General features: G+C 35.5%; 1 protein-coding gene across 1 annotated transcript in view; it reads left to right on the top strand.

Moving 5' to 3' along the window:
• The window catches only part of BRWD3 (bromodomain and WD repeat domain containing 3), a 102,066-nt gene that overhangs the window by 54,615 nt on the left and 21,436 nt on the right, over positions 1 to 26,015 (top strand). Inside the window, exons 16-33 of the mRNA XM_037047770.1 lie at positions 215 to 343; positions 1,246 to 1,471; positions 5,214 to 5,381; positions 6,778 to 6,958; positions 8,752 to 8,845; positions 11,190 to 11,339; positions 12,744 to 12,820; positions 13,618 to 13,786; positions 14,858 to 14,971; positions 16,557 to 16,664; positions 18,241 to 18,365; positions 18,696 to 18,778; positions 19,989 to 20,100; positions 21,007 to 21,068; positions 21,170 to 21,325; positions 21,942 to 22,062; positions 23,147 to 23,272; positions 23,360 to 23,438. Coding sequence (XP_036903665.1) covers positions 215 to 343; positions 1,246 to 1,471; positions 5,214 to 5,381; positions 6,778 to 6,958; positions 8,752 to 8,845; positions 11,190 to 11,339; positions 12,744 to 12,820; positions 13,618 to 13,786; positions 14,858 to 14,971; positions 16,557 to 16,664; positions 18,241 to 18,365; positions 18,696 to 18,778; positions 19,989 to 20,100; positions 21,007 to 21,068; positions 21,170 to 21,325; positions 21,942 to 22,062; positions 23,147 to 23,272; positions 23,360 to 23,438 — 2,280 coding nt within the window. The remainder of the gene's footprint in view (positions 1 to 214; positions 344 to 1,245; positions 1,472 to 5,213; positions 5,382 to 6,777; positions 6,959 to 8,751; positions 8,846 to 11,189; positions 11,340 to 12,743; positions 12,821 to 13,617; positions 13,787 to 14,857; positions 14,972 to 16,556; positions 16,665 to 18,240; positions 18,366 to 18,695; positions 18,779 to 19,988; positions 20,101 to 21,006; positions 21,069 to 21,169; positions 21,326 to 21,941; positions 22,063 to 23,146; positions 23,273 to 23,359; positions 23,439 to 26,015) is intronic.

Genomic DNA, 26,015 nt, shown 5'->3' with positions numbered 1-26,015 from the left:
CTAGTAATGTTTGATACAGATCATTGCATTCTTATTCTCCCTAATTTCTTTTAGAGCTTACTGTTTCATTAAGGTTCTGGCCCATAGAAGCCAGAAAGTACATCAGAATGTTGATGCATCGAGAATTAGGATATTAGCAAACAGAAGCCATTGCCCACTTATTATTTGAAAATTACCTCTTAAGATGACTTAAAATTATTCCTCTGAATTTCAGATTGAAGGCCAAGGCCATGGTGCAGTGTTTGATTGTAAATTTTCACCGGATGGAAACCATTTTGCCTGTACAGATTCTCATGGGCATTTGCTGCTTTTTGGTTTTGGATGCAGTAAATACTATGAAAAGGTTAGCGTGTTTAATTTTTGTTGTAGGATTCAATTTTGGATTGTATCATTTATAAGTTTTTTTTGACGTCTTCAGTTAATAAGTCTTGTGTGTTAACAGACATAAACTAACAAAGTCACCTTTCTTCGTAAAAATTTTCGTTACTACCAGAACACAAGACCTAATAGTGATTAAATACATATATAGGGTGATGTAGATATAAAATTTTATTAGAAAATTCTTTTACTTAGGATATACTCACTCTCTGTACTACCTTTCAGCTATAATAGGGCAACTTAACCAGATTTCATCCTCTATTTATCATAAATTGAGAATAAACAGCTGATGATCAAATATTTATTTTCTTATCTACTTTACCTATTGTTGATATTGGTAAAATACTTTGGAAACTGACTTAATCAGTTTCTTATATTTTATTACCTGTGAATTTACAATAGATTTTAGAAACTTGGAGTCAAAAGAGAATTTAGAATCACTGAGTTCAGGTCAATATTTATATCACCTTTGAGTGTCTTTAGGCAATTGGTATTTACCTGCCTCACCATTGATATTATACTCCATCTATCCTTATTTGAATAAAATGGGAAGAAAAGTAGTTATAAACATTTGTATGATTTTTGCAACATAAATAAAAATACCTAATTTTATCTATTCTGTTGCTTTACTTCTTATCCTAGTTGGAGAAGTAGATGTAGGGGCAGAAAGTAATACAGATTGTAGGATTTTGTGGAGAAACGATGTCATCATAATCTAGGTGATTCCCTTCTACCTAGAGGAAACATAGAGGAATATTAGAGAAGGCATAAATTATCTGATTTGAAAAATGCACGTGCTGAGGAATAAAAATAAGTGCTTATCTATAAATTTTCTGTGCACACAAATACTAAACATTTGTCATAAAGATTCCAGATCAGATGTTCTTCCACACGGATTATCGACCACTTATCCGTGATGCCAACAACTATGTATTAGATGAACAAACCCAACAAGCTCCTCACCTCATGCCTCCCCCATTCTTGGTGGATGTTGATGGAAATCCTCATCCTACAAAATTCCAAAGGCTAGTACCAGGACGGGAGAATTGTAAAGACGAACAACTTATACCACAGCTGGGATATGTGGCTAATGGTATGTTATCTCCAAAATTAAATTTAAAATATTTTGCAAAATGTTACGCTTGGTGCTGTTCTCTCTGTGATATATGCCCCTTGTGAAACTCTGGGGCAGATTATAATATATTTTACCTCTATGAATTTCAGTTACATGGTTCTTTTTACCTTACCAGAGTACTTTTACATCGCTTACTTACCACTTGGACACAGCTAAATGGATTAGGACTAACAAGAATGTGCTCAAGGAAGCCTTGGCTGGTGTAGCTCAGTGGATTGAGTGCGGGCCTGCGAACCAAACAACTGTGGTTCGATTCCCAGTCAGGGCACATGCCTGGGTTGCAGGCCAGTTCCCAGCAGGGGACACGTGAGAGGCAACCATATATTGATATTTCTCTCTCTCTCTCTCTCCCCCTCTAAAGATAAATAACATCTTAAAAGAAAAAAAGAATATGTTCAAGGAGAGAATGACCTGCTTTTAAAAATATCTATATTTTATTGATTATGCTATTACAGTTGTCCCATTTCCACCCTTCATTCCTCTCCACCCTGCGCATCCCCTCCCACCCACATTCCCCCCTTTAGTTCATGTCCATGTGTCATAAGTTCTTTAGCTTCTACATTTCCCACACTACTCTTGTCCTCCCCCTCTCTATTTTCTCCCCACTGTCTATGCTACTTATTATCTGTACCTTTTCCCCCTCTCCTCCCACTCCCCACTAACCCTCCATGTGATCTCCATTTCTCTGGTTCTGTTCCTGTTCTAGTTGTTTGATTGGTTTGCTTTTGTTTTAGGTGTGGTTGTTAATAACTGTGAGTTTGCTGTCTTTTTACTGTTCATATTGTTCATATTTTTAATCTTCTTTTTCTTAGATAAGTCCCTTTAACATTTCATATAATAAGGGCTTGGTGATGATGAACTCCTTGAACTTGACTTTATCTTAGAAGCTCTTTACCCTTCCATTCTAAGTGAAAGCTTTGCTGGATAGAGCAATCTTAGCTGTAGATCTTTGGATTTCAGGACTTGGAATACTTCTTTCCAGCCCCTTCTTGCCTGTAAGGTCTCTTTTGAGAAATCCGCTGATAGTCTGATGGGAACTCCTTTGTAGGTGACTGTCCCCTTATCTCTTGCTACTTCTAGGATTCTCTCCTTATCTTTAATCTTGGGTAACTTAACGATGATGTGTCTTGGTGTGTTCCTCTTTGGGTCTACCTTCTTTGGGACTCTGTGAGCTTCCTAGACTTCCTGGAAGTCTATTATTTCCTTTTCCAGATTGGGGGACTTCTCCTTTATTATTGGTTCAAATAAGTTTTCCACTTGTTGCTCTTCCTCTTCCCCTTCTGGTATCCTTATAATTTGGATGTTTGAACATTTAAAGATGTCCTGGAGGTTCCTAAGTCTCTCCTCATTTTTTCGAATTCTTGTTTCTTCATTCTTTTCTATTTGGTCATTCTTTTATTCCTTCTGGTCCACTCCCTTGATTTGAGTCCCAGTTTCCTTTCCATCCCTATTGGTTTCCTGTGCATTTCCCTTCATTTCAATTAGTTTAGCCTTCATATGTTCCTCTAATTTGTGACTAAAATCAACCAGTTCTGTGAGCATCCTGATCACCAGTGATTTGAACTGTGCATCTGATAAGTTGGCTATCCCTTGGTCGCTTAGAAGTATTGGCTCTGAGCTTTGATCTGTTCTTGCATTTGAGTCTTTTTTTTTGGTCTGGTTGCACTTGTTATGTAGTGAGGAGTGGAGCCTTAGGTGTTCACCAGGGCATGGTGACCCAGTTGCTGGGTTGTGATGCTGTATGTGGAAGCAGGGTCAGAGAGGGAGAAATGGCGCTTGCTCCTCTCTCAGATCTCAGTCCCCTCTGCTGCTTCGAATAAGCAAATTCAGCCCTTCTGGTGCTGGTTCCTGGGTGGGTTGGCTTGTGTACATTCTAGGACCCTGTGGGTCTCTCCAGCGAATTCTCCTGTGAGGCTGGGAGTTCCTCCTGGCACCTCAACCCCACAAGTGTTTTCTATTGGTGCTTTTAGGCTTTATTTCCCATTGCTGGGGCCCTGGGTTGCATGGTCTGTCTCACTGCCTGTTTTTGCCTGGTTTATCTGCGTGCCAATGTGTGACCACTGTCAGCCAGCAGCCTTGCATGCCTCACTGGGTCTCCTCATTGCCTCCCCGGGTCCGGAGTCTGCCAGCCACCGCCTTTTCCTGCTGCGACCCCTCTCTGCCAGCCACCAACTTCTTCCCTCTTACTGGTCTGGATGAGTGGTTGTCAGACTTCCATACAGTCCAATTTTCTGTCAGTTCTGGTTGTTTTTTGTTTTTAAATTATTGTTGTCCTTCTTTTGGTTGTGCAAGGAGGCACAGTGTGTCCACCTATGCCTCCATCTTGGTCGGAAGTCTCCTAACCTGCTTTTTTAGGGCCCTGAACATATGAATGATCATGTTGTTTATTGTATTAACTTCTAGTAATGGGTATATGTGTTAACTTTAAGGTGTCAAGCTTTTACAGTAAATGAAATTCTGCTTCTCACAGTATTGGTATTTTAATTTGAGAGTCCATAGGTAATGGACCTAAGAAGACTGAATTTCAAAACCAGGAGCTAGGAAGTGTCTACCTGTTGTCATGTTTGAAAAGCAAACAATTATCAGGTGTTGGGGAAGGGGATTGTAAGTGCTTAAATAACAGTCTTGGAGGATATTGAAACAGTGGCGATGTATAATAGGAGGATAGTAGAATAAGATATTGAAATAAACTTTTCTCTATCAAAGCAACTCTTCTGGTTAGCATATTTTCCTAATGTATACTGCCTCTTCCACCCCAGCCTCCACAGCAGAGTGCATTCATATGTTTATTACATGTAGATTTTCTTGCAGGTATGAACTAGTGACTTTATGACTTGCAAATGATTTCTTACGAAGGAATTTAGGCTTGAATTGACCTTTATAAGAGTGATATGTTGCACATCCTTTTATGATCTTATAAAGATTTGTAAAACAATGAAATGATGTCACCATGTGTTAATGATTACTTTGATGAAAATGCTATTTGTTAAACAGAGAGGAGAGCAAGAATATTAAGTAGGAGATAAAACTAAAAACATCTGAATTTTAAAAATCTGTAATTCATCACACTTGATTTCATGTAAGACTGATCACTTGGCTACTCTATTAGATACCATTTGGCTAGAGGTTAAAATGAAAACAACAGGTATAAGATGTAGTTAAGAAAGAATAGAATCATAGAAATGAAGTTTTTACTCAAAAGTAATCATTAAATTTCAGTGTATCATAAGAGTAATTTCTCTACTCATCAATATGCTGAGGTATTACCAGAAGAGATAATAGTTGAAAGACCATAATTTGATTTCTTTCAGCTAGGAAATTCTCATTAAAGAAAGATGCAAACTATTTTAGGTATGTGTGGTTGAGCTTGTTTCAACTTTACTCAAATCTCTAGTCCCAACTTTTAGCTTATAATACTCTGTGAAGATAATTCATTTTTAAATTAATAATTTAATAATTATTCTTTAACATGTGGAAGCCTTAATGATAATGTCTAATTTGGGGATATTGATTAAGCTGATGTACCAACATTTTTTAATGTTCTTTCAAAAGTATTTTGTTTGATACATGCTTTATTTTCATTTCAATCCAGTTTTTAATTATTTGTGTAGATATTTATTTATTGAGTTTAATTTTACTCTTTTTAGGTTATCCTAAAATGTAAGTAGCTTAATGGCCTTATATCTTTGGTCTCATTAAGGTGATGGTGAGGTGGTAGAACAGGTAATTGGGCAACAAACCAATGACCAAGATGAGAGCATTCTTGATGGAATAATCAGGGAGCTCCAGAGAGAACAAGATCTGAGACTAATCAATGAAGGAGATGCTCCACAGTTTCCAGTTAATAGATCATATTCTGCTAATGGTGGTAAGTATACATGTATTTGTAAAAGGTATGATAAATGTATTTCAGTTGCATGTAAGAAACCTTTCATGTTTGTAAATAAAAACATTTTGGGTACTTAGAGGAGGTTTTGGGGGTTTTCTGTCAGATGATACTTATTAATTTTTAAATACATTTTTAGTTACAGAAAACCAATATTTTTATTTATTTACAATTGTGCTAATACATGTACCACAGTGACACAATCTCATCATCACTTATGGCTCAAATGACTTAGTGTGTTTTAATAAATACAGGTGATTTCTTTTAATATACAGTAGTCCTCCTTCCTTACCCCCACCATCCACATGGGATAGGTTGCAAGATCCCTGGGCGATGCCTGAAACTGCAGATAGTACTGAACCCTATATATTACTGTTTTTTTTCTGTGCAGATATACCTATGATAAAGTTTAATGTATAAACCAGGCACAGTAAGATTAATAATAATAACTAATAATAAAATAAATAATTACAATAATATACCATAAAAAGTTACATGATTGTGATCTCTCTCTCTCTCTCTCTGATAATTGATCTGGTAATTTAGATAATCACTAACTGGTGGGGAAAATATATAGCATGGATATGTTGAATTATTTATTTCTGGAATTTTCCAGTTAATATTTTTGGACCATGGTTGACAGTGGGGAACTGCAACTAATAAGACTGAACTACTATACTAGGTTTCTTTGAATAGATTTAAAATGGCATTAGTCCAAGGGACCCCAACTGTTTTCGATGTTGAGTCGTTTTGAGTTTTTTCTGATGTTTATTTTAACAGTTGACTATTTCATTTTCCATTTTTGGTTTATTTGCAAATACAAGAAAATAATCTAGCCAGGGACCTTTCTATGGGATTAAAAAGAAAAATAAAATGTTTATTACTTTTTCCCTTTTTTTGTTGCTATCAAACTGAAATTCTGAAAATGAAATTTGGATGGTTAATATCTTTCAGTTAATACTTTGTCTCACTATTTTTGAAAACCTTATTGAGGCTTTATTCAGCATCCCTTTGCTGGTCTAAATAAAAATGGAATTTACATTGAAAAGCTGCTTTCAGAGCTAGTAGTAATATACATTTGTGAATCTACTAAGTCATGTTAAATATACTTTTTGTATTTACTGAGAATTTAGTAGATGAGAGATGTAATAGTAGTTTGAAAAAAATTAAAAGGGCTGTAGAAACTTTATAGACGTTTATTGAGTGCCTGCTTCACTCGTAACACTGTAAAAAACATCAAGGGGGTAAGAAAACGTAGAACAAACGGGTGGGAATGTTGTCTAGCAATACTATGAGTTGCCTATTGTATTTAGACCTCTGATCCAGAAAAGTTTGGTGCCTTTGCTCAGAAAGTGCTCTCTTTTTGTTTTTGTTTTAGCTCTGAGAAGTCCAAATATGGACATATCTTCTCCAAATATTGGACTCCGACGTAGTGGTCAAATCGAAGGTGTCCGGCAAATGCATAACAACGCTCTTCGGAGCCAGATGGCTACCGAACGCGATCTCATGGCATGGAGCAGGAGAGTGGTAGTAAATGAACTCAATCAGGGGGTTAGTAGGTGAGTCAATAAGGTAACATTAATTAAGAAACTTGAGAGCTTTATTTTATAGGTAAATCAATATGTTCTGTTAGCCTAATAACTAAACTATATTTTAAATGCAACCAAATTATGCATTAGTTTTTCCGCATTATTTCAGTTAGTTCATTCCATAACATTATTTAATGATTATCTTCAGTTCACTTAGCTCTTTGTGTGAAATACTAAAAAATGAAAATCATGATTTTTGTCTTCCATGAGTTTATAGTCTAGGTTAAAAGACAAAAATACAAATACTGTGAACTAAAAACATGAGGCTATTTGTGATTAAATATGTCAGTATTATATGGATCTAAAATTCAGCAGTGGTTCCGAGAAGGCAATCAACTTGATATTGGAGCAATTCTGCAGTACAGTGTAGCTGTGTAGTAGACCCTAGTGCTTAGGGGGTGTTTATAAATGTTATTTAAGTAGATTTACTTGGAAGATGAAAGGGTTTTGTTAGCATAAATTTCAAACTTAGAATCCTTATCTTTTATGTTCTTTAGATTCCACATGTAAGTGGAATTCTATGGTACTTGTCTTTCTCTTACTGGCTTATTTCACCAGGCATGATGTTCTCCAAGCCCATCCATACTGTTGCGTACGGTAAACTTTTCGTCTTTTTATGGTCTTGTAGTATTCCATTGTGTAAATGTCCTATCGTGGTTTTATTCACTCATAATACGGATGGGCACTTGGGCCGCTTCCATATCTTGGCTATTGTTAATAGTGCTGCCATGAACATAGGGGTGCCTATAGTCTTTTGAATTAGTGTTTCATGTTTCTTTGGATATATTTCCAGAATTGTAATTGCTGGGTCGTAGGGCAGTTCCATGTTGAATTTTTAAGGAAACTCCATACCGTTTTCCCCAGTGGCTGCACCAATCTGCATAACAAATGAAAAAGAATCCCTGTCTTTTATGTAAACCCTAACATTTGCTATAAAATCAACTCCAGATAATCCGTAGCCACTGGAAATAAATTAATGAAAGATAAAGGATGTTTGGTAGAGCACATACAAATTTATTTTAATCATTTTATCTCCCTAAACACCCCTTTCAGCAGCTCAGCCTATATGTAGCAAAGTAAATTGCTTTTGCCTTTTCTTCCTTTAGCAGTAATAAGAAAAAAGGACACATAGCTAATTTAAGAACTAAATGCTACCCTCTGACAATACAGTGATTTAAAGTAATTCTCTACTCAAAACATTAAAACTGGAATTGAAAGCAAGGACTCAAATACCACTTGCCAGTGTTCATTGCAGCATTTATTCATAATAGCTGAATGGTAGAAATAACATAAGTGTCTATCAAGATGAATGGATAAGTAAAATGTAATAGTATATGTCCAGTGGAATATTATTCAGCCATAAAAAGGAATGTAGTTCTGATACTCCTACAACCTCGAAAACATTATGCTAAACTGAAATAAGCCCAACACAAAAGGACAAATAACATATGATTCAACATACATGAAATACCTAGATACATAAAGTAGATTAAAGGTTAATAGGCCTGGTGGAAGGAGAAACAGGGAGTCAGTTATTGCTTTTACTGGTTACAAACATTATGTTTGGAGTAATTGTAAAGTTTTGGAGATAGTGACGATGGTTACATAGCATTGTAAATTTTGTTAATACCACTGAACTGTACACCTAAAAATGGTTAAAATGGTGAAATTTACATTTAGAAGTATTTTTATTCTCTGACTTTTAAACCGTTAGTCTGCTTTTTGATGACTTTCTATTTCTTTGCCCTTTGTTTTCCTATTAGGGTTCAGGAAGAATGTAGAACTGGGAAAGGTGACATTGAAATTAGTCTTTACACAGTTGAAAAGAAGAAAAAGCCATCTTATGCTGCCCAAAGGGTGAGTTTAGTTTTACAGTACTCCAGGATACACTACTTGCAAAAATTTGCAGATACCAGTTTGTTGAAAGGCGCAGTATGTATTAACAGAGTGTTTTGATAGGTACCAGGTTTTTGAAAGGTATGGTTGTGTATTAAGGGACTGCTTTGGTGGGCGGCTGCCTATAGGGAATCTATTTTTTGAAACCCTAATGGAGCTATATGGTTATTAACAAGGATAAAATTACACAAGCCAGGACTGTTACAAAATATTTAGGACATGCAGTCATTGTAAGTATAGGAAATTTGTATTAAAATGCCATTTATATTTAAAGAAGGACTTTAAATAATTGCCTGATCAGTAACCACAATGGAAAACAAATACTCGTGTACCCTAGGCCAGTGGTTGTCAAACTACTGTCCATTTGCCAAATCTGTTCTACTGCCTGTTCTTGCTAATAAAGTTTTATTGGAACCTAGCTACACTTACTCATTTATATACTGTCTGGCTGCTTTCACACTAAACAAAGTTGAGTAGTTGCAACAGAGATCATATAACCTATAAATCCAGAAACATTTATATTCTAGCCCTTTACAGAAAAGTTTGCTGACACCTACCCTAAGCAAACTCCTGGCCCACCTAATCATAGAGTAGTAAAATGTTACCTCTATGTTGGGAAGATTCATATTCCCAGTAAAAACTGCAAAGCAGGGAGTATAATTCCTGTCCTCTATTAGGGCAGATGGTAAGCCCCTTACTAGCACTCTAAGTGTGGATGAACCGGTGGCATAAGGAAGTATAGAAATCTATTCCTGTATCTAACTGTGACTCCTAAAGGGTACGATAGCTCCAAAAGTCTAGGATGAATCTAATTTTAATAAAGAAATGTAGGAAATGGACACTGAATTTGAAATACAATTTTAGGTTAAGTACTACAGGAATATCTCTAAATACTCTTAGATCATTTTTAGGCCTAATTTCTTAATTTCTGTCGACATTTCGTTAGGTTATTTGATGTCTGAGACTAATAAATTGGGTAGTTTGGGTCTATAAAACATTTTTATTTGTAGAAAATAAATAATTAAATATAAGACACTGGACTTTTGTACTGATTTATAAGACTTTGAAACTTCTTTACTCGTGATGACAAAGTAGAATTGTAGCTTTGATATAACATATCAGTAATAATTTATATTTGTTATGATTAGAATAAACTAGTTTTCACTTTACATTTTAGCTGTTATAATTAAATCTTTGAACGGTTTCTTCAATTATTTTTTTTATAGAACTAAACAAGTACATATTCTATTTAAAGTTATATGTACATAGATATGACATTGATAACTTGCTTCATTCTGTAATTGTGAATAATGTAGCATATGTAAATTCTGATTGGGCAAGTTCTTGTAGCCCAGACTTTCAGCACTGTTTTCAATTTGATCACAAAATTTTCAAAATAGGAAAGTAATTGCTATTAGTGAAAGGTAGGTTGAATATACAAGGTATGTCCAGAAAAAGTCCAGACATTGTTAATACAATGAGAATGGTCTGCACAACACTGATGTAACCTGGCAGCCAAGGAGAGTGGACTGGGATGTGCATGTGTGAACAATGACAGCTTCACTGCACTAGTCAGTGGGGTGGTAGATTCCTTTGAGTGAGCATACTTACTGTGTGGTCGTCACATTCAAAATGACTGAGCGAGTAGAGCAATGAATCTATATCTAATTTTGTGTTAAGCTCGATTGTTCCTCCACGCAAACTATTGGGATGATTCAGAAGGCTATGGCTATGGGCAACTGGTGATTGGCAGCTTCATCACAACAATGTAATTGCTCATGCCTCACGTCTCATGCAAATTTTGGAGGGAAACATCAAATCACCTAGGTAACTCAGCCCCTCTACAGCCCAGATTTGGCACTCTGTGACTTCTGGCTTTTCCCAAAACTAAAATCACCTTTGAAGGGGAAGAGATTTCAGACCATCAATAAGACTCAGGAAAATATGATGGAGTAGCTGATGGTGATGGGAAGAACTGTGTGAGGTCCCAGGGTACCTGCTTTGAAGGGGACTTGAGGCATCATTGTCTTATGGACAGCATTTCTTGTATCTTGTATTTTATTTAATAAGTGTCTCTGTATTTCACATTACATGGCTGGATATCTTCTGGACAGACCATATATATACTTTATATGTGATCATTCTCTTCAGATCAAGATGTATATATGCCTTAGGTTTTCTTTTGAGGGATTTATTTCTATCTCTTAGCAATACCCCCACCTAATTGATTTGCTCTATCTATCTCCATTTATGTATGTTCACTGAGCCTTTAATTTTTTTAATCTGTTTTCTTTCTGTTTTACAGAATGATTATCAGCCTACCTGTGGACGGTCTTTACGAAGGACACAACGGAAGCGTCAGCATACTTACCAAACACGGTCCAACATGGAGCATAATTCGCAAGCACCTTGTCAAAATTCAGGTGTGCAAGAAGACTCAGACAGCTCCTCAGAGGTTAGATATATTATTTACTCAATGTAATTTTTTGTTTTCCACTTTTTATTGTCACTTTGGGTTGACTTTGGAGGGTCATTTCTTTAATAAAAAATTATTTTGAAGATTTTCTTATAAAAGATGATTAATTAATAAGGTATTTATTAGGCAAATTTGAGTGTTATGTGGAATTTTTTTACCTATGTTTTCTGATTTGTACCTAATGTTGAGGGTATCAAACATGTTTAGCTTTGGGGCAGTGAGAAAACGTAGAGATTAAATGTGCCTAGAGATGCAAAGAAGTGGAATGTAAACAGTGAATACAGTTGCAGAACTGGTTGATTGTCTAACCAGCAGAATGTATAAATTTTCTGTTATTGTTGACTTCACCAATCATGGACATTAGTGCTGATTTTTCTATGACCTACCTTGTTTATTGAATTCATTGAATAAAGAGCATAGCAGTACTTCTTCATGTTATTCCCTTCTTCAATCTTTTCCTTTTGCTCTTTTAGCATAGTTGCTAAGTAAATAATGAAGGTTTAGTTATGCATTGATAATGAATGGTATACCTCATCCCTCATCCCCTACTTATAATTTTTTAGTCGCATTATTGATGTCCCCCTCTCCCCTACCCTTGTACATCTTGATCTGAAAAGAATGATCACATATAAAGTAACTGATGTTACCTTTTTAATGTAATAATAGTATTGTGCTTGTGTTTTTTAAAAGAGTCCTAATCTTAATAAATATAGTTAACCTGGCTGGTGTAGCTCAGTGGATTGAGTGCAGACCTGCGAACCACACGATCGTGGTTCGATTCCCAGTCAGGGCACATGCCTGGGTTGCAGGCCAGTTCCCAGCAGGGAACTCACAAGAGGCAACCATACATTGATACTTCTCTCCTTCCCGTCCCCTCTATAGATAAATAAATAAAATTTTTTAAAATAAATAAGTAAATATAGTTAAGCTGAGTTTTTGGTCTAGATTCACTCAAAATTCCTGAGATAAGAGGCATTTGGTGAGGATGTAGGTGAAAGAAATACACAGTCAGTTATCGTCTGAACTGGAGATTGTGTACCCAGGGTTATCTATTCCCTCTACTTTGGTATGTTTGAAATTTTATACAATAAAAAAGATTAAATTTTGTGGAAAGTAAGTATATTAACTTGGTGGAGGTGTATGGATGTTTTTTTAATTGTTCTAACATTTAAGAGGGTTATATTTGAGTCTTGAGTCTATTCAGTCTTTGAAATAATGAAAAATGTCTTACATCATTAATCTAATAAATGCCAGAAAATTTTCACTACCTGGTAGGCGGAAAATGATTCTGTACATTTTAACTAGAACTTTCAGGAGGGACACAATTTGTTATATAACAGGTAGTGTGTGCTGTGTATCTCAATCACTGCCTCTTTGTTCCAGGAGGACGAAACTGTTGGCACAAGTGATGCTTCTGTAGAGGATCCTGTCGTTGAATGGCAAAGTGAAAGTTCTTCCAGGTAGTTTTAATGGTTTTGAGTTGGTCAAAATTATTTGATGGTTTTAATGTATAATTATGTTCTTGTAAGAATTTGGTAAGACTAGCATTAAAATAGTATTTTATAATAGGAGTACTGGGTTGGAAGCCTGGAGACCTGCTGTTTTATTCTGGTTCTACCAGTATCTTTTGGGGCGTGTCCCTGGGTTTGTTGGTTCTCTCATCTGTAAAATATGATTCTTTGTAAATCCAAGGTTCTGTACTTTGTCAGGCTGTATGTATTTATTTCAGTTTTAAAACAACTATGTTTAACCATTTCCAATGAAAAGAAGCATCTGTACTTAAAGAAGCTTTTGTGATTTGGACAAGAATTTTTAATTTTAAATTCTGTTATGGGAAACTAAGCATTATACTTTATCCAAGAAGCATTTCACTAAAATCACTTAAATAATGATCAGAATTCTATACTGATACCCTGGCTGGTGTGGCTTAGTGCATTGAGTGCTGGCCTGCTAACCCAGGGGTCACTGGTTCAGTTCTGTCAGGGAACATGCCTGGGTTGTAGGCTAGGTCCCCAGTAAGGGGTGCACAAAAGGCAACCACAGATTGATGTTTCTCTCTCTTTCTTCCTCCCTTCCCTTCTCTAAAAAGAAATAAATAAAATCTTTTTAAATTCTTTGCTGATATTTTTTCTTTGTTTAGAACAGAATCAAACCATGTCATTTATAATGCTGTTTGATTATAAAATGATCATGTTTCTATTTTAAGGCAAAACTATTCCTTTTCTACACTAATTCATAATTTTGATTTACTTAACAGTGATTCATCAAGTGAATATTCTGATTGGACAGCAGATGCTGGAATAAATTTGCAACCTCCAAAAAGACAAACCAGACAGGCAACACGGAAAATATGCAGCAGCTCTGAAGAGGAGAATTTGAAGTCACTAGAAGAAAGGCAAAAGAAGCCTAAACAGACTAGAAAGAAGGTTTGTTAGTTTACAGGTTGTTTTTACCTTTGGTACTTGAATATTTAACATTAACACTTGACTTTTCTCTAAAGAAAACATTCGCCCTGGCTGGTGTAGCTCAGTGGGTTGAGCACGGGCCTGCAAACTGAAGGATGGCGATTCGATTCCCAGTCAGGGCACATGCCTGGGTTGCAGGCCAGTTCCCACCAGGGGACGCATAAGAGGCAACCATACATTGGTATTTCTCTCTCTCTCTCCTTCCCTTCCCCTCTAAAGATAAATAAATAAAATCTTAAAAGAAAAAAAAAGAATACATTCTATCTGAGAAACTAAGTAAGGAAAATTATTTTAAATGAATTTGAAATGGAAAGAATATTTGAAAATTTTCTGTTATCAAACGTAGAGGCCAGAATATCTTCATTGTTATTTTATTGATAATTAAAACATTCACAGTTGTTTGTTAAAACGTGTATTAGAGTTTTAAATAATAACCCACTATAGTATAACAGTGTTATTCTTGGCATGTCACCAGTCATTTTTTCTATACATTTTCAACTTGTGAAATGAAGAGCTATGTAAACCTGTTGAGCTCTTCAGTATTTTCTATTTTTATTTCACCCTGATAATGGTTTCTTTTTTCTACTATAGTTTCATTTGGATGATGTAAAGACTTAATCCACATAGTTCTTTGAATATTAATTTAAAATTTTATTATGTATATATTTTGTAGCCTATTCCTTTAATAGACAGAATCAGCTTTTTGATTATCACCATTTTATTAGTAAAATGTTAATGTGACTTGTATTTGAATTCATGTGGTATTGTAGAGACATGAAGAGTAAAATTTGTGGTTTTTAGATAATATATAGTGTCTTACTGTGTTCTGTCAGACAAAATTGAGCAGTATGTTAAGAACTTGCTTATTTTATTGGTATACAAATTGTTCATAATTAATGGTAAAGCAAAATGTTTTAAAATAGTATATTTTAGGTTCAGTTATAACCTAATGTTTTTTAACATTGTCTACTTTTTCATTTTTATATTACTGTTCCTATGTTTATTTTTTTATATTTGTGAATTGTATTTTAGAAAGGAGGACTGGTTTCTATGGCAGGGGAGCCCAATGAAGAATGGTTTGCCCCTCAGTGGATCTTGGATACTATTCCACGACGATCCCCATTTGTCCCACAAATGGGAGATGAGGTACTTGTTACCACTTTTTACCCTTTTCTCTTAGAACCTTAAGAACACTCACTTTCATTAGTTATAGTACATTTATATTCTCAGTTCTGTTATAGTTATGTGCACACTGTCCTAGCTGCTCTGCTCAATTATATATTTCTTGTGGACAGTGACTGAATTTTAAATGTGTATTCTTTGTGGGACCTGGCATAGAGCCTTCAGTATAATGGATGCTCTGTGAACATTAAGATAAAGTGATTGGCTTGTGAAGTCATGAAAATCATTGTCTTTATTTTTATTTTAATTGCCACTTAGTAGAATTAAGTGGTGACTTGAATCCTAATTCAAATTCTAATATTGTTCTTTATTTTTAAATAAGAGAAAGAAGAAGTACATGATGTACCCGATAGAAAATATATTAGAGAATAATTACTCCTCTTGAGGATTAGGGGAATATCATTTCACAAACAAGGCATTCCTACCAAGCCTGTGATTGAATAATCTAGCCATACTTATGATTTGGTCATTCAAAAATTGAGTTACATTCTATGCGGTGAAAATTGTTATTTTTCATTTTCTTATGAAAATAATGGTAGCATTGTAATATTTGAGCTCTAGTTGGCTTGTATAGTCTGATGTATTGACATCGTTTTTGAGTGATTAATGCTTACACACAGTTTTCAATTTAAGACTAATTAGGAGGAATATAATATCATTGTAATAAAACAAGAAACATCTCTCACTGGTATGGCTCCGTGGACTGAGTGCCAGCCTGCAAACCGAAAGGTCACTGGTTGGATTCTCAGTGAGAGTACATGCCTGGGTTGTAGTCTAGGTCCCCATTAGGGGGCATGAGAGAGACAACCACATATTGATGTTTCTCTTCCTCCCTTACCCTCTTTCTGCAAGTAAATGAAAAACTCATTTTTTAAAAAAGACCCAAATTTTTTTAGAAAGAATTTTTAAATTTGTTGGTTGTCTCTGGATTTGTCTGTCTAGAAAGTATCTAGCCATGTTACATGAAAAATAGAGGCACTTTTGGAAGAAGATACAAGAAACACACAGTAAACACGCTTACTCAATGGCATCTACCACTACCACTGACTAGGACAGTGAACTCATCATTGTTCACACACACGCATTCCAGTCCACTCTCCTTGGCTGCCAGGTTACATTGGTGTTGTGCAAACTGTTCTTGTTACATTAACAGTGGCTGGACTTTACCTGGGCAGACCTCAGGTTGTGTATTGAAATGTTGATGCTTAGAATGTCAATTACAATTGGAAATATGAGTAATTTTTAACATAGATGTTTTAAAATAAAATAGGGGTTTGTGTATTTGTCATAGTTTCTTCAGAAATTTGTGAAACTGCTGGGGGAAAGTGACTGTGTGTACAGTATTTTTATTGTGCAGTATTTAGTATGGGGCTACACAGTCATAGAACTGAATGAACATCATTTGATGGTGACTACTACAGTTATTGTACAAAGTTTTCAAAATTACAATTGTTGCAACAGAAGAGAACATTTGTAGGAATGTGTATTAGGAGGTATAGAGTTGTTAAACAGGATACTGCTGTTTACTACCTTATGTTTTCTGTTTTAGCTTATCTATTTTAGGCAAGGACATGAAGCTTATGTTCGGGCTGTAAGGAAATCAAAAATATACAGCGTTAATTTACAAAAACAGCCATGGAATAAAATGGATCTCAGGGTAAGTTTGCCAAATTCATTAGCTGTGCAAATGAAGTAGCTTTGCAATTAACTTATTTGCCTATAGGCTTTTTCTCCATTTCATGAACATCTTACTGTTGCTGTGTGTCCAAGATAAGGTGATTACCATACTCTTATGCAGCTGAGTGATATGGGTCATATTTTCTATTTGCTGAAATTTGTATGCCACCTTCAAGCTTTTGGTCCTCCAGTATATAACATTCTTTAATCGCAGCAAAGCAGTAGTTTCCTGGTGTGGGTATTTTTCTCAAAAGCTTTGTACATTCTGGAGGCTCTAAAATCTGACTATGTTGTGTGGACCACAAACACCCTGGAAGTAAGTGCTTTAGGGTATAGTAAATATCACAGATGACAAGAACCTCAGAACTTTGTGGTACTTGTATGGATTATCTCTTGATATAGTACCTATGTAGCTACATTGTATTGACTAAAATAGATAATGCATATTTTTAGGGAAGGATTTTCTGCCTATAAATAAATGTTCATTCATTCATTCATATGTATATGTATACAAACAGACATAGGGATACATACACTATCATTTCTGTGTAGGTTTCCGTGCATGTGTCTTGTTCTTTGGGGGTATGTTTTATAACTTGGAAAACAAGAGACTAAAGGGCAGTTTTTCAATGGTTTCTCGGGTAAATGAAGGGTTGTTGTGTGAGGGTGCTTAATAAGAAGGATAGAGAGAGAATGTGTACATTTCCTGTAATAAACATTTGGACACTTGCAAAAAATTGTATTAAGGTTATGAGATGCTAAAGTCTCTTACCAAGTAACCTTTACATAATCATCTTCTGGGAGGCAGGGATGCTACCACCTATTCTGAATCAGGTGAAGGTTCAGTTCCTTGTTTGTTTGGTTGTTTTACAATCGGGGGGATAAATAAAACATGATTTCTTATTTTAAATTCTAACCCTGTGGTTCTAGGAAATTATAGGAGTCAGCATGTGTGGTGCAAAAGCCTAGGCTTTGGAATAAGACCTGAGTTTCAATCCCAGCTCTTGTTATTTAGTAGTGTCGAACCAATCACTGTACCCATGATGCTCAGTTTTGTCATCTGTTGAGAGTACCTAATAATCAATCTATAAGGGTAATACTGTAAAATAATATCATAGGTGCTCAAAAATGTATGTCATTTCCCCAAACATATCTGTATGTGTCCACCTGCATTGCATATTACATTTCTGCTAGCACAGTGACTCTCAACCAGTGGGGGCATGAGTCCCCTGGGGAGTTTTTAAAAATACATCTATGACTGATCTGTACCTCAGACCTACTGAATTCTACTCTGTAGGGGTAGGGATTTGAAACATGGATTTTAAAGTTTCTCAAGGGCATTCTACTCCTTATCCTCGGTTTAGAGCCCTGTACTAAACTCCAGCCTGTCAGTAAGGGTCAAGAGCCATGTCTTATTACCTTTAACAATTTGGGGAGTGCCTAGTATTTGGTGATTGCTCAGATAACTTTTAAATTGTTCCAATAATAATCAAATCAAATGTAAATGTCAGACAATTACATTGAAAGTAATAGTTTATTGGTATTCTCATAAATAGGAACAAGAGTTCGTTAAGATTGTAGGAATCAAATATGAGGTTGGACCACCTACACTATGCTGCTTGAAGCTTGCATTTCTGGACCCTATTTCAGGCAAAATGACTGGAGAGTCTTTTTCCATTAAGTGAGTAGCTCTGTGTGTGTTTGTGTGTATAATTTGTATTCTGCAGAGTACAAGACTTGATGAGAGAGAAAACACTATAGCACTGTAGGCTTTAGAGTTTTAAAGACCAAGATTTAATGTTCAATTCTTGATTTTTTTACTTAGCAGCCATATATATGGCTGTTAATGTGTGTATATAGCAAATATATATTTTAACATGTATTTATATAGCAAAAGTACATTTTAACATTTTGCTTAATGGCCCCACTTTAAACATACGTCCCTGGATAGTTAGTGACATATACTATTATATCTGTATATTCATTCAGAGGTGCTTTATTTTCTGTACAGGTATCATGACATGCCAGATGTCATTGACTTCCTTGTGCTACATCAGTTTTATAATGAAGCCAAAGAAAGGAACTGGCAGATTGGTAAGTACGAATTTTCACTTAATAACAGTAACAGTTGAGGTAGAGTAAGTAACTTTTCAATTCCAATTTAACAGAAAGCAACTATAACTGTTAGCCAAATTAGAAAAATTAGGTTGAATTTTTTTCTCAGTTAGGTTTGGGTGACTTATTGCCCACTGTGTGTGTCATATAACCTCTAAACCTTGTGTGAATGTCTAAGGTATTAGAATAAAAACCTGAATTAAAAAGAACTGTATGAAATGTTAGTTGTCCTAAAACAGAGTCTTGATATTTGGGCTCTTAAAATAGACCATTACTGATTGCAGTTTTCTTTCTTTTCCCCCCCGCCATAGCATGCATTCTCTCTCTCTCTCTGTCTCTGTCTCTCTTTTTCTCTTTCTCTCTCTTTTTCCCCTCTCTCTGTCTCTCTCTCTCTTTCTCTCTCTCTCTCTTTCCCCTTCTCCCCTTCCCTTCCCTCAACTCTAACTCTTTCATCTCCTATCCTTCCTCTTTTCTCCCTTTCTTTCCCTCTCCCACTCCCTTCCTTCCGCCTCAGTAGCTGTTTGATCCTGGGCAAGTTTTTAACCTCTATGTGCCTCCCTTTTATTATCTTTAAAATGGGACTCACATGAGACCACACCTATAAGGTTGATGTGAGCACGAAATTAGTTAATATATAGAAAGCACTTACAATAGTACCTTACACAGAGTTAACACTATGTAAATATTTGCTATTAATACTTTTAAGTTACCCTTTCTGTTTTTGGAAGAAACATTTTTGTCCACAATCATTTGGTTTTGTAATGCTAAAGCCATTTAGAACAGAAAAGTAGTATGCAGTGATTTTTAAAGGTAAAAAGCAAAAAAGAGAAGAAACAACTGTAGTAACATACATACGGTATAAGAAGTAGTAGAAACAAAAGTAAAAAAACAGATAAAAGAAGTAGTATGCCTAATGCTGCTTTCAAGTAATTAATCAAAGTTCATTTATATGTGGTAGCATTTATATTTAGAACTTATATGGACACATGTGATTGATTTCAGAGAGAGAACTAGTACCTAGAAGTTAAATTCTTAAAGAGGGTAAAATGGAAAATTCCCTTTTCTGGAAAACTTTAACAATGCTAGTTACAATACTACTACTGTATTCAACAAAAAGTAGTGATTTAGAGTAGGAACAGAGCTGTTCTTCTCAAGAGCACCCTTGTAACAGTTTCTAAAAACATCACAGGTGATCGATTCCGCAGTATAATAGATGACGCCTGGTGGTTTGGGACTGTGGAGAGTCAGCAGCCTTTTCAACCAGAGTATCCTGATAGTTCTTTCCAGTGTTACAGTGTTCAGTAAGTACCGTTATGGTCTTTTATACCTGATACAATACTGAAGTTCTACATGGACTTTCTAGAAACCCTACCAGGGATGTTTTCATCTGACTTGTGTTACAAGACCTAAAACTGTAAGGAAGTAATCTAGCACCTGTATGGAAGGATCTGATGCAAAAAAGCTGTTGGTCCAATATGCTAAAATAGGTAAATGTCACTGCTAAAACAAAGCAGGAACTGAAGACTTACTTCTACCTCCTATATGCCTGTGTTTTCTTGTAATTCTATTTTAAACAAGAATTACAACTGCTATTTCATAAAGAATACTGAAATTAATTCAGTGTTTAAAGTAATTGTTACAGCTGGAATCTAGCAATGAATATTAGTATCTAATCTTTTATTTAATGGTGTGAGATCAAGGCAGAAGTGACTGTATTATGTTTGGATGTGGTATTTGCCTACAACATTTACTTTAATTCTTCATGAAATGCCAGAGTTATAATATTACTAATTAATGAAGTTTTCTAGTCAAGAATGATGACAAATGTTTCTTCTATGGCTATTGACTTTTAGTGTCCATATTGCAGAACAAAAGGGAATAGTAAAAATTTGGAGATGATGTCGAATCACTTTTTCAGCCTGAAAGGAGTTGTCCAAAGAGACCTTTTTACTCTATACCATGGCTTAACATTGAATATGTCATTGATTAAAATTTTAAAAAGCCAAGTAAAACTAAGAATAAGCTTATTGCTCTCTAAGTTTCATATTGGTAGACTATGTTTTCTCTGTGAGAGGTTTATTATTATCTGTATGTAAAACTGTATTGCCTTTTCCTAGATTTCATCCTCAAGAAGTCACATAAATTATGCTAATATGTAAAAGTAATTATCTTGTGAATTTGATTTGTATCTTGTGATTTTTTAATAGTTGGGACAATAATGAGAGAGAAAAGATGAGCCCCTGGGATATGGAGCCAATTCCAGAAGGAAGTAAATATGCTTTTAAAAATGAATTATAATTCTTCTAAAAGAAGAACGACACAGCATGATATTGGAAACTAACCATTTCCGGTTTTCCCTCTTACGCACAGCTGCCTTTCCAGATGAAGTTGGTGCTGGTGTTCCTGTGTCCCAAGAGGAACTGACTGCTTTGCTCTACAAACCCCAGGAAGGAGAGTGGGGTGCTCATTCCAGAGATGAGGAATGTGAACGGGTTATTCAGGGCATCAACCACCTTCTTTCCCTCGGTATGGTGAATGTAAAAGAATATCGGGAGGATGGGAGGGAGCAAGGAAAGCCAGCCGAATTTTACATCCTGCAGAAGGAAATGCATTTTTTCACTGTATACTTGCACGTCAAGAGACACGGTGATTGTAGTTTTATATGCTTGGCCAAAGTAATGACTGATCAACTTTTTCAGTTCTCTGGTGGCTTATAATAGCAGAGGCAGGTAAAAGGTTTCTTTGGTTTTCTTGAGTCATTTTGGCTCTCTGGCTGGTTTGGCTCATGGGCCTGAGTGTGGTTTCTTTGGTAAAGACAATGCATGAGTAATATATTTTACTAACATAGCTTGCTATATTTTCTAAAACATATCACTTGAGATATTGGCATTTATCCAGAAAATACATATATTTACAGTTAAACACATTTCTCTTTATTTGAATTGAACCACTGTATCATGTGAGTCTTAGATGTTATGTCCAAAGAAATAAAAATAATAACGTAACAGTATTGGTCTAGTATTTGCATAATTTTGAGTCATCATTTTATTGTCCCCCCTTCTTGTTTATATGAGTTTTATTTGTTAATATGAAATGTTAATGTTCTTTATCACTACCTTTCTGGATTTTGGTGCTGTTGTAGATTTTGCCAGCCCTTTTGCTGTTCCCGTGGATCTCAGTGCCTATCCCTTGTATTGTACTGTAGTTGCATATCCAACTGACCTCAACACCATCAGGCGAAGACTTGAAAATCGCTTTTACAGGTCTGTTTTAGTTCTATCATTGACAACAAAGTGTATAGCTTTATGTCTTTTGCTTTTCTCTTTGCATAGTGATACACTGAGATCTTTGCTTTCATAGTTGAAATATTCAGAAAGCAGCACTCCAAAATTTCTTCTAAAAATGTAGGATGCTAATTTTCCTTTATTCAGTCAATTTTCCTTTCTTCCAGGGTAGGTAGGAAGTGGTATGAAGGGAATGAAGTACAGGGAGGAAATTACGAGTAATACAAATCACGTGTGAAATAAAAGCTAGTTAACTTTAGTTTATTACAGGCAGATTAAGTTGTTGTGGATTCATCATGATTAAGGTGCTGCAGACTCTGAGCAACTTTAAATGCCCTGTTGGGGAATTAAGCAGCAGTTAATTAGACTTAATTACCAGCCCTGAAATGTATATAGAAAAAGAGCCAGTTTATTTTTCCCCTTTGATTTTAGTTGGGAGTAGAATGACTGTGGGAAAGCAGTGGAAGGCCATGCATGGCACAGCTCTCGCCCCAGAGCCCGCTGTGTCCTGACCACGGTTATTCCATGAACTGGTTTTAACCAGTTCATTAGTGGGTGTATTTTATAACATTATCTGTAATTTCATTCAATAATGTATGAGTATATCATAAGAGAAACTAGATAAAAACCTGTCCTTTTCTCTAACCTGTTTTTTTCTTGCTCTTCTTAATATCTCTCTCTCCCTGAAAACTAAACATCCTTTTTACTTTATCCAAACAGTTTGTTTTATTTGTATTTGTTCAAATCACTATTTACTCATAGTGTCCTGGGTCAGTTCTTTTCCAAGTTTTAATATACAGACCACTAGTTCTAATTTCTTGCCTGTGCTTCAAGTACTGTAACTACATACCTTTATTAGCTCACATCTTTCACACACATAGTTGTTACGTGCATATATTGGAATACATTTAGCATTAAGTGCCTAGTGGTTCTGTTGTATATTGAATATACTATATACTTCTAGAATAGAACAGGTATTGTGTCTTTTTTAATATTATACTTTACTTTCAGTATTATTTTATGTTACTTTCAGGTATAACAAAAGGTATTTTTTATTTCATAGGAGAATATCAGCATTAATGTGGGAGGTACGCTACATTGAACATAATGCCAGGACTTTCAATGAGCCAGACAGTCCTATAGTCAAAGCAGCCAAAATTGTAACTGATGTCTTACTTCGGTTTATTGGGTAAGAAACAGTTTCATCTTTCCTAGGAACTGACTTCAGATTTTATATAATGTATTGAAATGTATTTTGACCTATTATATTTCATAGGGACCAGAGCTGTACTGATATACTGGATACTTACCATAAAGTTAAAGCAGAAGAACTAAACAGCAGTGATGCAGAGGAGGTAAGAATTGCAGCATGATTAGTAGGCATGTACTCCTTTCCTGTTATTTGAAGTACAGTAAATACCACATGTAGGTGTGATAAGCAGTGAAGCTGGTTTTATAAAGCTGGCTGAACACCTACATCTTTTTATTTTCATTTTACTTTTATTTTTTAACTTAATTTTTATTATTTGCACTATTACACATGTCCTCATTTTCCTACCCTTTGCCCATCTTCCCCCGACCCCATCACTCCACCCTCACTCCCCCTTCCCTGTGGCCATCAACACACTGCTGTCAGTGTCTGTGAGTCATGATATGTGTTCTGTGGTTGATCCCTTGAACTTCTTTCATCTAGTTCCACCTCTACCCCTCCTCTCTGAAGTCTGTCAGTATGTTCCATGTTTCTATGCCTCTGTTTCTATTTTGATAGTTAATTTTGTTCATTACACTCCACATATCAGTGGAGATCATATGGCCTTTGTCTTTCTCTGACTGGCTTATTTCACTGAGCATAGTAATCACTAGGTCTATCAACACTACCACAAAGGGTAAGAGTTCCTTCTTTTTTTTTTTAAAGCTGTGTAGTATTCCATTGTGTAAATGTTCCACATCTTTTTTAATCCACTCATCTACTGATGGGCACTTAGGCTGTTGCCATATCTTGACTATTGTAAATAATGTTGCTATGAACATAGGGGTGCATATATTCTTTCGAATTCAAGTTCCGTGGTTCTTAGGTATAGTCCCAGAAGTGAGATCATTGGGTTAAGAGGCAGTTCCATTTTTAGGTTTTTGAGGAAACTCCATACTCCTTTCCACAGTGGCTGCACCAGTCTGCATTCCCACCAACAACACAAAAGAGTTTGCTTTTCTTCACTTCCTCCCCAGCAGTTGTTGTTTGTAGATTTCTTGATGATGGGCATTCTGACAGGTATGAGGTGATATCTCACTGTGGTTTTAATTCCGTCTCTCTCATGATTAGTGATGTTGAGCAGCTTTTCATGGACCTAGTGACCATGACCACTTGGATGTCTTCTTTGGGAAAATGTCTATTCCGTTCCTCTACTCACTTTTAATGGATTTTTGTTTGCTTTTGAGTTACATGAGTTTTAAAGCCTTTATCAGATATGTGGTTTGCAAATATGTTCTCCCTTTCAGTAGGTTGCCTTTCATTTTGTTAATGGTTTCCTTTGCTGTGCAGAAAAGCTTTTTTAGTTTGATATAGTCTCACTTGTTTATTTTTGCTTTGATTTACTTGCTTTGCTTTTGTTGTCTTTCAGTTTTGGTCAAATACTAAAAATTATTTCTAAGACCTTTGTCAAGGAGCTTACCCCCTGTGCTTTCTGGAATTTTATACTTTTATGTCTCACATCTAAGTTTTCATTTATTTTGAGATGAGTTTTATGTACAGTGTAAGATAGGGGTCCAGTTTCATTTTTTTCGCATGTGGGTATCTAAGTTTTTCAGCATGATTTATTTGAACAGACTATTTCTTCCCTTATTGTATAATCTTGGCTTCTTTGTTGTAAATGAATTCACTATATATGCATGAATTTATTTCTTTCTGTGCTCTCTATTCTGTTCCATTGATCTATGTGTCTTTTTCTTTTGCCAGTACCAGACTGTTTTGATTACTATAGCTTTTCTAGTGTCATTTGAACTCAGGAAGTATGATGCATACATCTTTTTTTTTCCTGTGGCAAGATTGCTTTGGCTATTAAAAGTCTTTTGTGGTCCCATATAAATTTTGAAGTGCTATTTTTGTGAAAAATACCATTGTAATTGATAAGAGTTGTATTGGAGCTGTAGTTTGCTTTAGGCAGTATTGGTATTTTAACAATATTAATTTATATAACTCATCAACACAAAGCATCTTTCAACAGTTTCCGTAGTGTAGTGGTTATCACGTTTGCCTCACAAAGCATCCTTCAGTATACTTGCATTTTCTTTATTTTCTTTCATCAGTGTCTTATACCTTTCAGTGTATAGCTCTTTGGTTCAGTTTATTTCCAGTTTTTTAAAAAATTCCTTTTAGTGCAACTTAGATGGGATTGTTTTCTTATTTTCTGTGTTAGTGTGTAGAAACCCAACTTGTCTTCGTAGAATTATGTATCTTGCAGCTTTACTGATATCCTTTATTAGTGCTAACAGTTTCTTGGAACAGTCTTTAGGGTTTCTATATGTAATATCATGTCATCTGCTAATAGAGACAGTTTTACTTTTTCCTTTCTGATTTCGATGTCTTTTGCTTTTCCTGCTTAATTGCTCTAGCTAGGACTTCCAGCACTATATTAAATAAAAGTAGCTAGAGTGTGCATCCTTGTCCTGTGTCTGGTCTTAGAGTAAAAGCTTTCAGCTCTTCACTGATGACCCTGGTGTTAGCTGTGGGCTTGTCATGAACAGCTTCTGTGTTGATGTGTTTCCTCCTCTAAACCAAATTTGTTGAGAGTTTCTATCAAGACTGGATATGATCTCCTCAGAGTAGCACTCCTTGGGTTATAAGAGAAAATTAAAGTAAAATTTAATTCAACAACTTTACTCATTAGAAAAGGGTACCAATAGCTCATGAGCTCTTTTTTTCTTCCTACGCATTA

The sequence above is a fragment of the Sturnira hondurensis genome, unplaced genomic scaffold (genome assembly GCF_014824575.4).
Source record: "Sturnira hondurensis isolate 20B ecotype Veracruz unplaced genomic scaffold, ASM1482457v3 Scaffold0006301, whole genome shotgun sequence".
NCBI lineage: Eukaryota > Metazoa > Chordata > Mammalia > Chiroptera > Phyllostomidae > Sturnira > Sturnira hondurensis.
Note: the sequence above shows the minus strand (reverse complement) of the source record. Positions and strands in the feature narration are given on the sequence as shown.